General features: G+C 39.0%; 1 protein-coding gene across 1 annotated transcript in view; it reads right to left on the bottom strand.

Annotated features, from left to right (window-relative positions):
- Nucleotides 1-14,859, bottom strand: part of myom3 (myomesin 3) — a 68,851-nt gene that overhangs the window by 2,143 nt on the left and 51,849 nt on the right. The window contains exons 19-32 of the mRNA XM_005736073.1: nt 13,487-13,613; nt 11,345-11,526; nt 11,008-11,122; nt 9,402-9,558; nt 8,752-8,858; nt 8,358-8,402; nt 8,079-8,215; nt 4,670-4,814; nt 3,559-3,618; nt 2,813-2,880; nt 962-1,072; nt 582-669; nt 411-449; nt 68-173 (exon numbers count right to left, since the gene is read on the bottom strand). Of these exons, the coding sequence (XP_005736130.1) occupies nt 68-173; nt 411-449; nt 582-669; nt 962-1,072; nt 2,813-2,880; nt 3,559-3,618; nt 4,670-4,814; nt 8,079-8,215; nt 8,358-8,402; nt 8,752-8,858; nt 9,402-9,558; nt 11,008-11,122; nt 11,345-11,526; nt 13,487-13,613 (1,487 nt within the window). The remainder of the gene's footprint in view (nt 1-67; nt 174-410; nt 450-581; nt 670-961; nt 1,073-2,812; nt 2,881-3,558; nt 3,619-4,669; nt 4,815-8,078; nt 8,216-8,357; nt 8,403-8,751; nt 8,859-9,401; nt 9,559-11,007; nt 11,123-11,344; nt 11,527-13,486; nt 13,614-14,859) is intronic.

Raw genomic sequence — 14,859 nt, 5'->3', positions numbered from 1 at the left:
AAATAGTTATATGTCTGAAGCAGGTATTGGATGTTAGATCAGAGAAGTGTTCTCTTTGTGAACTCACTTGAAGTACCAGCTGGTCTTCAGGAAGCTTATGTAGTATTTAAGTGAGCAGTAGAGCTTGAAGCCTTCACCGGTGCTCTGAATCTTCAGTGAGCTGGCTGATATCGCTGTATGGGGGTGGGACTCTCGATTAATATAATAGCACATTTTGGATATATTTTAGCAATTCAAAACAAAGTGTTTGTTATCTGGGGTGCTCGGCACAGTAATATTCTGGGCACGGAACAGCTAATCAACATGGCTTTCAGGTGTATTATCCCCATCCCGACACAGCTCACCTGATGTAGAAAACAAGCCATTGGCACATTTCACCAAGCTTGTTCTTCTGAATACGTGTCACTTACCGCACTGTTTACTCAGGTGCTGGAGAAGCTTGTCATACTCTGCAAATTAAAAAAAACAATCATCCATATTCAAATAGATTTTTATATTTTATTTTAAATGACTAATTTCCATGATAAATCAAATAACACAAAAAGCAGTAATATTTGTTTGGCTAGAAAATCAAGTATCACCTTCATCCAGTAAGTCCAAGGTGCTCACATCTTCTCCTCTCCCGTCTGACACCACAGCTCTGTACGAGCCTGCCTCTTTCTTTGTAACCTGAGGGGGGAAAAAATCATCTACTGTGTAAAAGTTAAACATATTCAGAACATTCACCATTTAGTATGTGATATCTGTGAGAACCAAATATTTGATTAAGAGGCATTTCCAGGGCAAGGCTCACTTCAAGGTGAATCTTGATTCATCTCAAGGTTAAGACTCATGTAGACTTAATCCTATAAATGTCAGCTGTCACTCTGTTTATCTCCTTTCGCTCTCTACATCAGCTACAGTGTGATGATTCATACTTGCCTTATCTGAAAATAGAACAGGACACAATCATTATGCATACCTGTGGGATAGTAAGCACGCTGACCCCTGTTGATGGATCATACGCAACCTGAGTCACCTCCAAACCATCCTTAAACCACTTGAGAGATGTTTCCTTTTTTGCATTTGTCACCTGCGTCAAGAGAGATAAACAACACCTGTAAAAACAGCACAAAGTGTTCTCAAAAGCTGGTGCAAAAATTGTGGGTCCTTTCATCTTGTTTGGGTTATGTTAGTATTTTAGCTTTGGGTTACAAGGAGGCTCATATGTTATTATACTGTCACATTTCTTTTCAGTCACTCTAGACTGCCAAAATCCATTCAAGTTAGAGTTATATGAAGATAATTATGTGCCTAAATAATTTCAGTTTTAATGTAAGAAATTGGATAAACTTTCAGGGACTGCAGAGGTTGAAATGTTCCTTCACTCTTTCTTCACAAGAGAATACAAAAGATGGTGACGATAAGAAGTTTCACATTTGCATTTGGAAGCTGTGGCTATGAAGTCTGTACCATTTGGCCAAAATAGCTCTCACTTAAAACAGGCTGTCCAAAAATGCAAAAATAAAACAAGTCTGCTACAGAGAAACAAGAACAACCAATGTGGCCAGACAAACAGTTCAGTTGGTTCTGATAAAAAAAAAACCAAACAAAGAATGATCACCGGTGAATTCAGCCACATTAAAAGGCAGAGAGGTGGTTCATCACTGAATCCTTTAAATGATTAAAAATGACCTCATCCAAACAAACATCTATCCAAATGAAGAACACGATCCAGGAGGTAGGCACACAATTTATCAAAGGCTACATCTGCACTAGAGCAAATACAGTGCTTAACAAATGTAGTAGAGTACTTATCGCAAAAACAAGAAAACACAAGTATTCAAAAAATTTGTCAAAAACTCATTTGAAACTAAAAATCGTTGTTTTTTTATTTGGCAAATAAACCATTTATATGTTTAATTTTATGTTCATACCCACATTTGAAATTAGAAAGTAAAACATTCAACCACTAAAATGATTTTTTTCATTCAGAAATAAATAACTGTAATTTGGCATTTTAATAAAAAAAAATTTCTTTTAAGCTTTTTTTCTAAAACCAGTAATTCTGAAAATTCATGAATAACAACGAGAATTATATTATAGCATTAAAAATATCATTTTCGCTTGAGAGCTTCCACAGACTGGTAGATGGAGATCTACAGGAAAATGCTTTGGTGCAGCTGTGGCATAAAACTTATATTGGGTGATGATCTAATACATTTGCAATTTATGGACAAAAGTATTGAGCCACATCTTTGAACCACGTGAATATAAAATTAAGCACTTAGCCATACATTTTACCTTTGTGGAAGAAAAGACCTCACTTTTCTTCCATATAACACAATCAGCTGTAAGTGGTATTATTGTAACATGGAAGCTTAAAGGAACCAAAGAAACTAACTATTAAAGCACGTGGTGTCCTACTGACCCAACAACTGAGTTTCAAACCTCTTCTGGCATCAACATCAGCATAAAACTCGGTATTAGGAGCTTCATTGCATGTGTTTCCATGGCCTAGCAACTCCTGTGTATCCCAGTACTTTTGTCCACATTGTGCTTATTAATCACTACGAGGTGAAAACCATTCATCAGCTAACTGATGAAACAGCCCTCTTTGGACAGATTAAAGTGGAATGACAGAAAGAAAAAGGCGAGAAGGCTTGGAACAGCTCAGACTTAAAATTGTTGATGTGACAAACATTAGTCAATAAGTGATAACAGAGTTAGCATAATACTACTAAAATGGTTATAGTAGCACTATTTTCTGGTGGTTAGTATAAATGAGATATGTCAGTATTCGGACATATAATATGTAAAAATATAAAAGTACCTTGCACTTCAAAATTAATTCACAATCCTCATTTACACTCCAGGACAAGAATTCCTGGAAATAAGGACCTTGGAAAACAAAACAAATAATTATCCATCCATACTGATCATTTAATTTATTCAAAACACATCATTCATAACAGTATGTTCAGTACACGCACAGTGGTAGGTGTCTGAAATATGAATTATGGTATGATTTAATCAGGAAACATACTGCAGGAAAGATTTCCCCAGCTGGTTTTTCTTTTATAGCTTAGTATTCTGCTTGTAATAGACAGAATGAGTTCTGTGGACTTTGGGTCTCACGTGGACTTTGAATAGTGGATTTGATTTGAGATATTCTGTTTACACAAGCAGACACTGGGACATTGGCCTCTACACACAAAAGAGTTTTAGAGCAGAACCTCTCATATCAGGTCTCAGAGCTCAGGTGATGAAAACAGAGAATTCAGCGGCACAGGAAGCTTCATGTCTCTCTCTATGCAACTCTCTAATTTTAATATGTTTCATCAATACAGCGATTATGAACGCCTGTTGCAACTATTAGCTTTCACCTTGGAATGAGATAAAAAAAGTCTTTTAAAGCAACAAGGCATCACTGAATGAATAAGATCAGTTCACAAAGACATTTCTCAGCATTAGGGCAAACAGTCATCATAGAATATCTGCGCCACTGGCTGTCGTGATGGTCCTTGACTGTCGGCTCTGATTGCATTAGTTGTTTTTGATGTGTGGAAGATTTCTTACCAGTCTTCCTCTTGTTGTCATGTCGGATTGCATCAGCCAAGGCCAGCGTCTCACGAAACTCTGACAGAGACACAGACAGCGTCAGACTGAGTGCAAGAATGAACCCAAACAAGATCGAAATGACACTTAATCAGATGAGAAGTGATTTCAACCTGTTGAAGTTGTATTTATACTATAAGGCAGCGGTCCCCAACCCCCGGTCCGTGAGTCGTTTGGTACCGGGCCGCGAGAGTTGAGGCTCAGGTGTGAAATGTATGGTTTTCAGGGTTTTTATCGGTTTTCAGCGTTAGTTTGTTATTGCTTTTATCGTTAACTTGGTTTTCCTGGGTCTTTTCACGTGTGTTAGGAATAAATCTTCTTTTTTTCGGTACCGGTACTAGTTTTATTTTGTTGTATTTATACACCTTAAAGGCCGGTCCGTGAAAATATTGTCGGGCATAAACCGGTCCGTGGCGCAAAAAAGATTGGGGACCGCTGCTGTAAGGGATATAATATCTGTGTTTATATATCCTTTATCAATATAGACACACATGGCACACATCAGCAAATAAAATCCAATTTTTACATCTAAGCACTATTAAATAAATCACCTAAAGCTGCACGAAACAATATCAGCAGACATTTTTTTGAATGCTCTTTTGCATCACCACCTTTTCAGATCATAGCACGTCAATTTCTCTCCACAACCAACATGTTCAACAAGTTTTCCATTTTCTTCCACTTCTCGATGACCTGCGCATGAGGGTAAAACTCACTAAGTGAGGATGTGGTGTAAAAGTGAAGAGAAAATCTGGAATCAACAGTTCCCATTAGCTTTTTTGAGCTTTTTATTTTTGCATTGCAAATAATATAAGTTATCTGAGATGTTTGCATCATTATTTTTGTATTATTGTTGAATGGTTTTCACCCTTTTATGTGTGTTTCTGTGTTTCTAAATTATTAAGGGAGGGAGATGTATTTTAGTTAAGGCTGCATTTTGGGTTTTTTGCAGTAGCGTGTTTATTTATTCGTTAAGTACCTTTTGTGACATGCCTGCTTTTCTGTGCAGCTCTTCCTTGTTTATCGGTCCTCAGATTTAGCACTACTCACTTAATATGAAAGAATGACTTACTTTTATCCACAAAGACCAAAGTGAACTTGTTCTTGGCGCGGCCGTCTCTCAGCTGTGCCGTGTACGAGCCCTCATCCTCTTGAGAGAGCTGATCAAACAGTATCTCCACCAAACCTTTGGCCTTGTCAAAGTTGATCTTGCGGTGCTGCAGAAAAGCAAACAAATGTTGCCACACATACAGCACACCCATCAGCTCAGATGATCCCAGATGGCAGGTGAACGTGCTGCTTGCAACTACCCTATAGATGGCTCCTCGTACAGAGAGAATACATCATGAAACAGTCACATAAAAGCATCTGAAATGCCATGTGCACACTGAAGATGAAATACTTCTTTTTTTCTATAACACATGCAAACACGCAAACAAACAGTGACACAGAGAAAACAGCCTTTGAGCTCATTTTCACGGCTTTTATGCTCATCAAGATAAGTGTATGCCTTGCATGTTGATAGGCCTCAGTGGTGGATGTGATTTGTGATGTATGGCAAGCCTAAGGGCCCTAATCAGCTAAATGGCTTTTGAATTCACAAACCTCAGCTGTGATCATTTAGAAATAATGTGTAATCAGTGCTGTTCAGATGGAACTCTGATATTGGGAAATAATGGAATAAATGAAAATGAAATACAAGCGATAAATGGAAGCTGCTGAATATAAAGCAGCGGCAAACAAACCAGGGCAAAGAAAATGTAGCTGACAGAGTTGTGAAACCGCAATAAATATGCTGCCTTGTATTTGTTTTTCTCTCTGTGCACACATCAATGCACGGTTCAATAACTACAATGGCAGCACTGATTATTCTGTGCTCAGTGTCACAACACATATAAGTTTGTTCACATTCAGTTTATGTTCCTTTATGATTATAATGTTTCTTTATTTTAGGCGGTCTGACTTTGAATTGCACTTTTACATTTTCCATATTTGGTCTCTCATTACATTACATTACAGTAACATTACATTCGTTTATCAATAATAGGGTAAGGATCTTTTTGAAATAGCTTTTTTGCTTCCTTGTTTTTGTTGCAAATAGTTACTGAGACAGAAATTTTCTTTCTTTCTTTTTAAACCCTGACCCTTATGTGACATAAGGTCCAAGTCTCCATGACCCTGGATGGATAAATAGTTAAAAAATGGATGTGTGTGGATATACACTATCTGTGCACTTTATTAACTGGACCTTGCCAGTGCGTGGTTGGGCTCCTTTTCACCTTCAGAACTACCTTGATTCTTCATAGCATAAACTCAACAATATTTTGTAGACATTTCTCAGAGCTTTTGGTCCATATAATGTAGTTGCTGCAGATTTGTTGGCGACACATCCATGATGTAAATCTCCCATTCCATCACATTCCAAAGGTGCTCTATTGGCTTGAGCTCTGGTGACTGGGGAGGTCATTTAAGTACAGAGAAGTCATGGTCATGTTTAAGAAACAGCTTGAGATAAAGAGAGAACTGCTGAAAAGAGCCATAAGAGGATACTGCTGTAATAAGGGAAGGACATGGCCAACAAGTGTTCTTAGGTAGGCTGTGGTGTACCAAGTGGTTGTTTTAGCTACTGTTGCCTTCCTATCAGCTCAAAGCAGTGTGGCCATTCTCCTCTGATCTCTGCTATCGACAAGTATTTAGTCCAGAGAATAGGCGCTCACTGATATTTTCTCTTTTTTGGACTATTCTCTGCAAACCTTAGAGATGGTTGCACAGAAAACTTTCAGTAAATCAGCAGTTTCTGAAATACTTAAATCAGCCTGCCTGGCACCAACAATCATGGCCACATTCTAAGTCACTTAATGTCCTCGGGATTCCCATACGCTTGTTTGCCATACACCTGGGGTCATTTTCGACCTGAGAACAACACAAGGGTTTTAAATCACCTTTCTTCATCAGTCTGATGCTCAGTTTGAACTTCTGCAGGTTTTCTTGACCATGTCTACAGGCCTAAAGCCAGTATTTTGCTGCCATGTGATTGGCTGATTAAATATTTGCATTAATGGACAGGTGAGTCTAATCAATTGTCGGGTGAGTGTAATATATTTCAACTAGTTGTGTCATAGGAAGGAAAAAAGAACATTTTTCTTAATATACCAGATTTCAAAATTTCAAAGAGCTATTTCTTCTTGCACTAGAAGGTAACATTAGTTTATGTTATTGTTTTAACTATAGATTTACTATCCTAATTTATATTTTCCTGAAGAACATTGTCCAAATTTGTTTCATGTGCCTTGCCCAGATGTTGGCTCTTTCCCCCACATTCATCTGAGCTGATTTTTCTCCTAGACTATGTAAAATTAGCACAGCTTCCAGGCCTGTCTGTAGCCGCGCACACCTGCTCTTCATCTTTGTTGATAGCCTCACCATCCTGCATCTCAGGATGTTCGTTTAAACAGTAATTGCTGTTTTGAATTCACACTGACTTGTCATAAACACAGATGCTTGCACCTACACCTGATTATTTTCGCCCGGTAGGGTTTCATGACATCTGCAAATTTCCCACGTCGTGAGCATGAAAGGGGGGAATTTTCAGCAAGCTTTGATGTCACTACCTGGGGATTCAAATGTATTCTATATTACGTAGCAGAAACGGAAAGCTGTAAATCTGGTTTGTGGCCACTTGAAGAATTTGAAAGTGTGAACAAGCATGTCTGTACAGCATCACAGATCATCACAGATAACCCTTAATTTAAACCATGACCAAATTACTGTGTAATTAGTGACATGTTTCAGCATTTCATATCTGGTAGTTTGTTTTACACGCCCAGAAATATGGAACCAAATCATTCAAAAATCTCATGACAACACTGAGCTTTTAGTCAAACTGTCCAAAAACCTCCTTCCTTTTCCCAATCACGTCTTGATCCTGATTGAAAATGTCATGAGGTGTGTCAACAAAGATGCAAAAAAAATTTAAGGACTTCACAGAAGAGTCTTGAATGTGCAGAGAATCCAACTGTACTTAGACTAGACTTCATTTCTAATCTGGGTCTGCTGTGTTGGATTATGGGATACCGATATCTTTTCTTTCGTAAAGGATGAAGCACCTTATTTTAATGTGATGACCTCCTATTATGGCTTTCATGCAAATATTTCCAAGTCACTTCACTCAAATAAGATGTTTCCTAGACAAACAAGATCACAAGTGACCTCTACTCACTCATTTCGGCAGATTGTCAAACCGAATTCCTCAGATATTGATGTGGGCTGGCCCAAAACTAACCTGGCACAGGTGATATAAACTGCAGTTCAACACTAATAGAGTAACCTTCAGCAGCTTAAAAAGTGGCCCATTGGCAGATTCTTACATTAACAACGCTTAACCATTTAAAGGTCAGCAATGGTAGTATTTCTCAGGGTTTGTGAACTCCTCAACTCTCAAATGGGCAAGGACACAGGATAACCAGATCAGTGGCTCTTACCGGCGTGCTGGAGATTTCCCGGTCATTGAAGATTAGACGGAGCTCAGCTGCATTACTCAGACTCTCAGTTTGAAGCCAAAGCCGTACACTGCCTTTCTCAGAAACCTCCACCTGCCAGGCCGACTTCAGTGCAATCACTGCCAAAGATAAATTAAAGGCAGATTAAGTGATCAATATGTCATGAATAAATACTAATAACACTAATTCCAGTGATTAAAATAAGCTGATAGCACAATGTGAGCTCTTCCTCATATATTATAATGTCTTAGCAGTACGTACGCGGATTTCTGACTTGCCAACTGAGTTCTTTGAGCCGTTCAAGATCTGGAAAAAAAAAGTCCAACAGAAACTCAAGGTTAATTATAGTTTGATCTGAACACTGGTTACATAATGCAGTTGTATTGTCAAAGTACTAGTGAATAGTGCAATAGTTGAAGATCAAGATCGATTGAGACCATCTGCTTTGCTGGGCGAGTGACCTTGTGGAAGTGGCTGTGAGCAGAATAATTACTCGTTTGCGAGAAAAGCTTGATAAAGCTTAAAATTAAAGGCTCTGTATATTCCTGCTGCCGTCAGCTTCTTCAATAACGCAAGAGACAACTGAACATTTTTCATTCTGATGAGTGTTACGTTTAGAAAGGGGCATGGGGTGCTCGCAAGTTTACCACTTTACCTTCAGCTGTGAAATCGTAGCTGGACGACTGCTGGGGGTTGTCGCTCATGTTCACCGTGTAGAGACCCAGGTCCTCCTCAGAGGGGTCTGTGAAGGTGAGGACTGACCTGACAGACAATGAAAAACAAACAGATGCATGTACAGAGATGCTGAAGCTGTCTTATTCCACCACATCTCAAACATGCGCTATTGAACTGAGCTCTGGTGAATGAGATGATTTGAGCTTTGTGACATGGCGTGATGTCCTACTGAAAGCAGCTAATGCTGTTCATGCCAAATTCTGACCCACCATCTGTATATCGCAGCAGTAATCCAGCCTCATCAGACCAACACTGTTTCATAATCTTCTGTCTTCCAATGTTGAGCCTGTTTGAGTCCTGACCTCAGTTTCCTATTCTCACGAGTGGCACCTGGTGTGGTCTTCTCCTACTTGAAGCCTATCTGGTTCAAGCCTCGTGGTGTTGTGTGTACAGCGATGCTCTTTTTTATACCTCGGTTGTATCAAGTGGTTCTTTGAATATGAAACTGAAATGCACCGAGTCTTTTTTTACCTTTTTTTAACTTCAAACACACTTTCCCGTTCATAAATGCTGTTAGACATTTTCAGAGAAAAAATAATGATTGCTCCACATTGCACATGAAAAACCTACCTATTCGTCTTGGTTTCTGCTCTCACTCTCCCAGCACCAATTGGGTCTGTGTAATTTTTACTCCAGAGGAATTTGCTCTCATCATTCATCTCAGCAGCTTCGTATCCCAAAAATATGAAGCCATCATCATCCACACCAATCTCAATGTTTTTGGTGCCTGAGAAAGAGAAGCCTGCTTAGAAGGGGTCGTGTATTTCACTTTATTCTACAGTGCTTCTGGTGTTGTAGCACCATACCACTATATAAGTAATAGTCCATTTAGTGGCACCAAAATAGTCCATTTAGTGGCACCAAATTGAACATAGTGCATATGCTGGATAGTGCATATTTTTCACTGCTTGGATGTACAACACTATCCAAAAGTCTTGGTCCATTCCTCATTTATATTTTGCAAGGAAAATGAGAAATAAGGGCATGAATGTATTGAAATGTGTGAATATAAATGGAAACACATTAGATAAGGCAAAAGTTTGTGCAATTTCAAGGAGCCTGAAAAATCAATGTTTATTCTCTTTTAAGCAAGCTTTAGTGTGCTTTCTTTAAGTGGACTTCAGGAATACTTCTATAGTGACATTCAAAGCTCTTTTTTGGATGTTGGCTGCCTTTTGATGATCCCACACTGCTTCAATAATGTCCAGGTCGGGGCTGTGGGAGGGCTGATCCATGACTGTGTTCCACTGTGTGTTTTCCTGTCCAGGTGTGCTTTCACAGCATTGGCATTCTGTTCGGGATCATTGTCATGCTGAAAAAATTAAGCTATTGCCAATCAGACACTCCATGGTGGCTCCAAAGTGCAGTGATTTACACATTAGCCTAACAAATGAAAAATCACAGTTGGAATTTGGGACGAGACATACACCCCTTGGGGGTTCCATAAGGAAGGACATCTGGCATAAAAATCTGTCAAATAAAATATGTTTAGCTACTTGCTGTGGCAACCCCATGAGCATAAGAGAGCAGCTGAGAGTAGCTTACCACTAAAATCCATCAAAATCTATAATTTTAGTGGATCAAAATCAGGCGTGATGTGAATCAAATTTAACAAGCTCTTGGCACGTCTCCGTCTTTTCTCCCTGTTTTCTGACTTTAAAAATGAGTTCTGACAGCCACTCTTTCATTGAGTAATTTCTGAAACGGTTTAAGGATCAAATGAAAGGGTGGATCCATCTCTCCGGCCGTGTCAGGTCTTTGCTGGACTTTTCTAATTTTTTAAGGACATAATTGTCATATACTGTCCTTCCACAAAGCCTTAGAGCTACAGCTCAAGTCTACTTAAACAAATTACAAGGAACTCTGTGTAAAGTACTGCATGTTTTGCTGGATATAAAATGAAAATAAAATGTATTTTTATTGATTTATTTTTAGGAAATCCACTTGTTTGCTTTGTTGTATAGAGCTAAAGCTGTTCCTGTTTCCTGTGTTTATGCTAAGCTGGGTTAACCATCTCCTGACTCCTCCTTCATATCTGACAGACGAATTTGAGATCTTTGCTAAGATCTTTTGTTCCTTTTTAAAAACTCATCAAAAACAACAAACAAGTGTGCAGTTTTCCTATTATTACATACACATAGGAATTTTAATTTGTATAGTTTGTCTAGAAGCTTACCTGGTTGTGTCTGAGCTATCACCGGCTCAGACGGCAGAGAGGCATGACCCACGCCAGCCTCATTGATAGCCGACACACGGAAACGATAGGTCTCACCCACCTGAAGTCCCGACACCTGGATGCCATTAGAAACACATCAAATATTTAACAGTCACTGTCATAATTCATCACAATCATTTAAACATTTTTAGCCCCAGACACACAAAGTAATGAAATTCTGGTATGGAGGTCAGAGATCATTTTTACACTGATAACAATCCAGTCATAGGCTAAACCACACCGTCATCGCTTGCCCTGTCACCTGATTAAATTTTGAACATGCTTATACTTCGCTCACCTTGTAATGCGTGTCAGAAATAGTTTTTTCACTCAGAGCAGTCCAGTTCTCTGATTGGTCACCCTGGCTGATTTCGAGCAAATAGCCAGCGACGGGGCTTCGTCCTTCATACAGTGGAGCAGCCCATAAGAGCACCAGGGAGCCGTTTCTCACCTCCCTGATCTCCAGGTCGTAGGGGCAGCCTGAGAAAGAGGAGAACAGATCATGGACTTTGAACACAGGGCAACAATGTGAGGCCAGAAAAGTTTGGTAAATGTGCACAGACACAAAAACAGCTTGTCTTTGTCACAGTGGAAAGTCATTACAGAGCAAACTATAAATAACAATAAAGTCAAAATGAGTACAATGACTTTCCTTAATCTACCCCGACTGACTTCATCCCAGAATGTGGTAGCTAATTTGCTTAATGATTTTGGGTCACTTTTAAATCATTAATGGCACAGAGGAAAGCCCATTTGCCAAGATTAACGAGCTGCGCTTTAAAAGTGGCACATTTGAGAGCGCCTTTTTCCATTTTCAATATTAATGGCACACAAAGCTGATATGAGCAGAGTCAGAGTGGCTGGGATATCTACTGAGCCTCGACTCTGGACTCTAGGTAACCTAAAGGGAATGCCTGGAGACACCGCTCAGCGCTGAAAATGCATCTCTCCTGCATTAAGTGTAGCCAACAGGCTTCAGATTGCTCTAAAAACATTTTCTACTCTTGGAATTGTTTTATTGCATTGAGAATAATCATTTCAGGCCTGCACGTACCACAGCTGTTAAATGTCCAAGCATTTATTTGGAAGGGGCAGCCAATCACAAGACTGAAAGGAAGCTGAGTTGGCCTGTTTCAGATGGAGGATAAACTGAGAGGCAGCATCAAGTACAAGATAAGTGTTATTTTGAATCATGCAAAGCATGGTAGAGTCTACCATCAGCTTTAAATAGGCCTGTGGGTGACACATCAGTCCAACGTCAATCAAAAGTAAGAAAACAACAAAATTATTATTTATTGTTACTCCATTAAGAATGAGTCAAGACATAAAGCTAAAACTTTAACTGATTTCATTTAACAAAAAGATAGATACTACATTATTTCCATCATTAGTCATTTATTGCTTCAGTGACTTTTTCCTACTTTTTCTGTAGTGTTTTCAGTGTCTTGCTTTGGGATACCAACAACCATCCATAGCAATATTTGAGCACAAGCCACAGATGATAAACACATAATGAATTCCACTAACTGAATCTAACCACAGGCTGTTTTTGTAGATACTGTGTTTTCACTTGACCACTGACCTGCGCTTTAATGGCACAATAAGTAAATAAGCACATTTTATTCTGAAACCAAAATATGTATGTATGTGTGGTGACCACACACACACTTCCACTGATTTATATAAATGGGCCCTCAAGTTGATGGATGGTCTCAGATGGTCACAGGAGCCAGGGTCAACAAACAGAGGAAACCGAATGCCAGGAGGGTTCTGATGGAGGCACATAGCTCAGGGGATAAAACAGATTTGTGTATAAATGTAACAAACAACTTTTAATATTTAAGTTCTTACAGTTACAGTGCAACATGCAAATTACATTGTGGAAAGTGAACATAGATTTGAGCACTGATCAAAAGCTTTTGTTAACTTTTTCATATAAACAGAGTTATTTATTTCAGTAAGCTGGATCCTCTTTAAAATAAATAAAGAATATATTTTGTTCATAACAAAGACAGGTCCAAAAAGCTTCTAATAGCTGCAGGTCCACTAATGGATTCAAAAGTGACTCAGTCCCCATTGACTCCCATGTTGAGATGCCAGACTTCAGAGATAAAATCAACATGTTTACAGACTGCTGAAAAAACACGACATGGTTACAGTTAATTTCCACTTCAAAAATAATTTATGGTCAACCTTTGCATTGTATCCCAATATAAATGGTATTATATGAAAAAGGGTCACTAACTATATGTGTTGTGATGGAAGAAGTGTTTAGGGTCTTTAATTAAGTTAGGGGTGTATTGTTCAATGGGCTAATTCATGCGTGAAAGGGTTGCTCACATAAATAAACCAGCGACAAGCAAACCAAAGTGCAGAATTGATGATTTAAACATTTAAGCACTTTAAAAGTAAAGCATGCATAACGGAAATTTAATCTCACCTGGCTCTGGCATCGTCCACTTCTCACATAGGAAAGCTTCACTGGGTTCAGACGGCTTCCCGATGCCGACCACGTTGGCAGCAAACACACGGAATTGGTAGAAATGTCCGCTTGTCAGGTTGCAAACCTGCAGAAACATTTACAGTACACTTCACAATGTACCTGTGTCTTGGGGTAATAGAGTGATTAACCCCCCCCGGTATTAAATATTGCTATTAGTTTATGGCACCTTATTGTAATACTGAGTTGTAATATTACTCAGATCTTCCCAATTGTTAAAGCAAAGCTGTTCCCTGGTCATGAAACTGGTAAATACATCATTTATTATTGCCATATTACTTGAGTATTGCCATTCTATAGGCTGTATTTGTTTTTGTTTTCCTTAAATTGATTTTCTAAATTATTTTAATACTGTTTCTAAGAACATCAGTGTAGTGTTATTTATCTGGCACAAACAGTGATTCAAGCTTTTATTCATATAAATCAAAACCAAGTACTTGAAAACATGGATACGATGTCCCATCAAGCAGGGACAAAAAGCTCCCTCATTGAACAGTTAAAGCCTCTTGACTCAGGAAGGCATTTTACGACATATTTTCTCTGGAGATGCTGCCACAGCATTTTTCTGCAGCCTGTCCCCAGACACTTCTGCTTTGGAAAGACAGGCGAATCAGCCTTATTGATCGCCTCATTGATCTTTCTATTCACAACCACTTAGACTTTAAGGCCCTTATCGGCGCTGTGAACACTTGTGAACCTCTGCTTCTACTTTCAGCTCTCCACCAGCAACTAATTGACACAACCACGGAGAGCTTTCTTCACTGTATCTAAACTACGCCACCCGACACCTGCTGCCATGCTCGGATCATCAAGCTACAGACCCCTGTGCACGATGGTGCATGGGCCCTGTGCTCATGGCCAGAATGCTCTCTGGACAATCCAGCCTGCAACAGTCTGCAAGTCCCTTTATTAACTAACGATCCCGCTCTAACCACACTCAGGTGGAGCAACAATCATGGTATTAGACTGAGATAAAGCCCATCCCAAGTAATGACTGCAAATTTCATCCACTAGATGGCAAACAGGATGCATGTGATTATTAAAGAACTATTTTCCATCCTCCAGCAGGACACCTTTTTTATAGAGAGTTTTATCAGCAAAGCATCTGCAAGGTTGGATGATGAAAGGCTGAAAACATGACCTGTACTTCACCTAGACTTTAATGTATCCATATTTTTTCTTTTGCAGCTTCTCTACATTTTAGGTGTAAAATATCATATTTTCTATTCCACTGTATTCATCTGAAGGTTTTTTTGTTTTGTTATTTTGCAGGTTAGGAAAGATATTTCATTAAAAAGAAAGAATAAAAAACT

This window comes from Pundamilia nyererei, unplaced genomic scaffold, assembly GCF_000239375.1.
Source record: "Pundamilia nyererei isolate P.nyererei 1_Seehausen unplaced genomic scaffold, PunNye1.0 scaffold00067, whole genome shotgun sequence".
In the NCBI taxonomy this organism is placed as follows: Eukaryota; Metazoa; Chordata; class Actinopteri; order Cichliformes; family Cichlidae; genus Pundamilia; species Pundamilia nyererei.
This window is presented reverse-complemented; position numbering and strand designations above follow the sequence as displayed.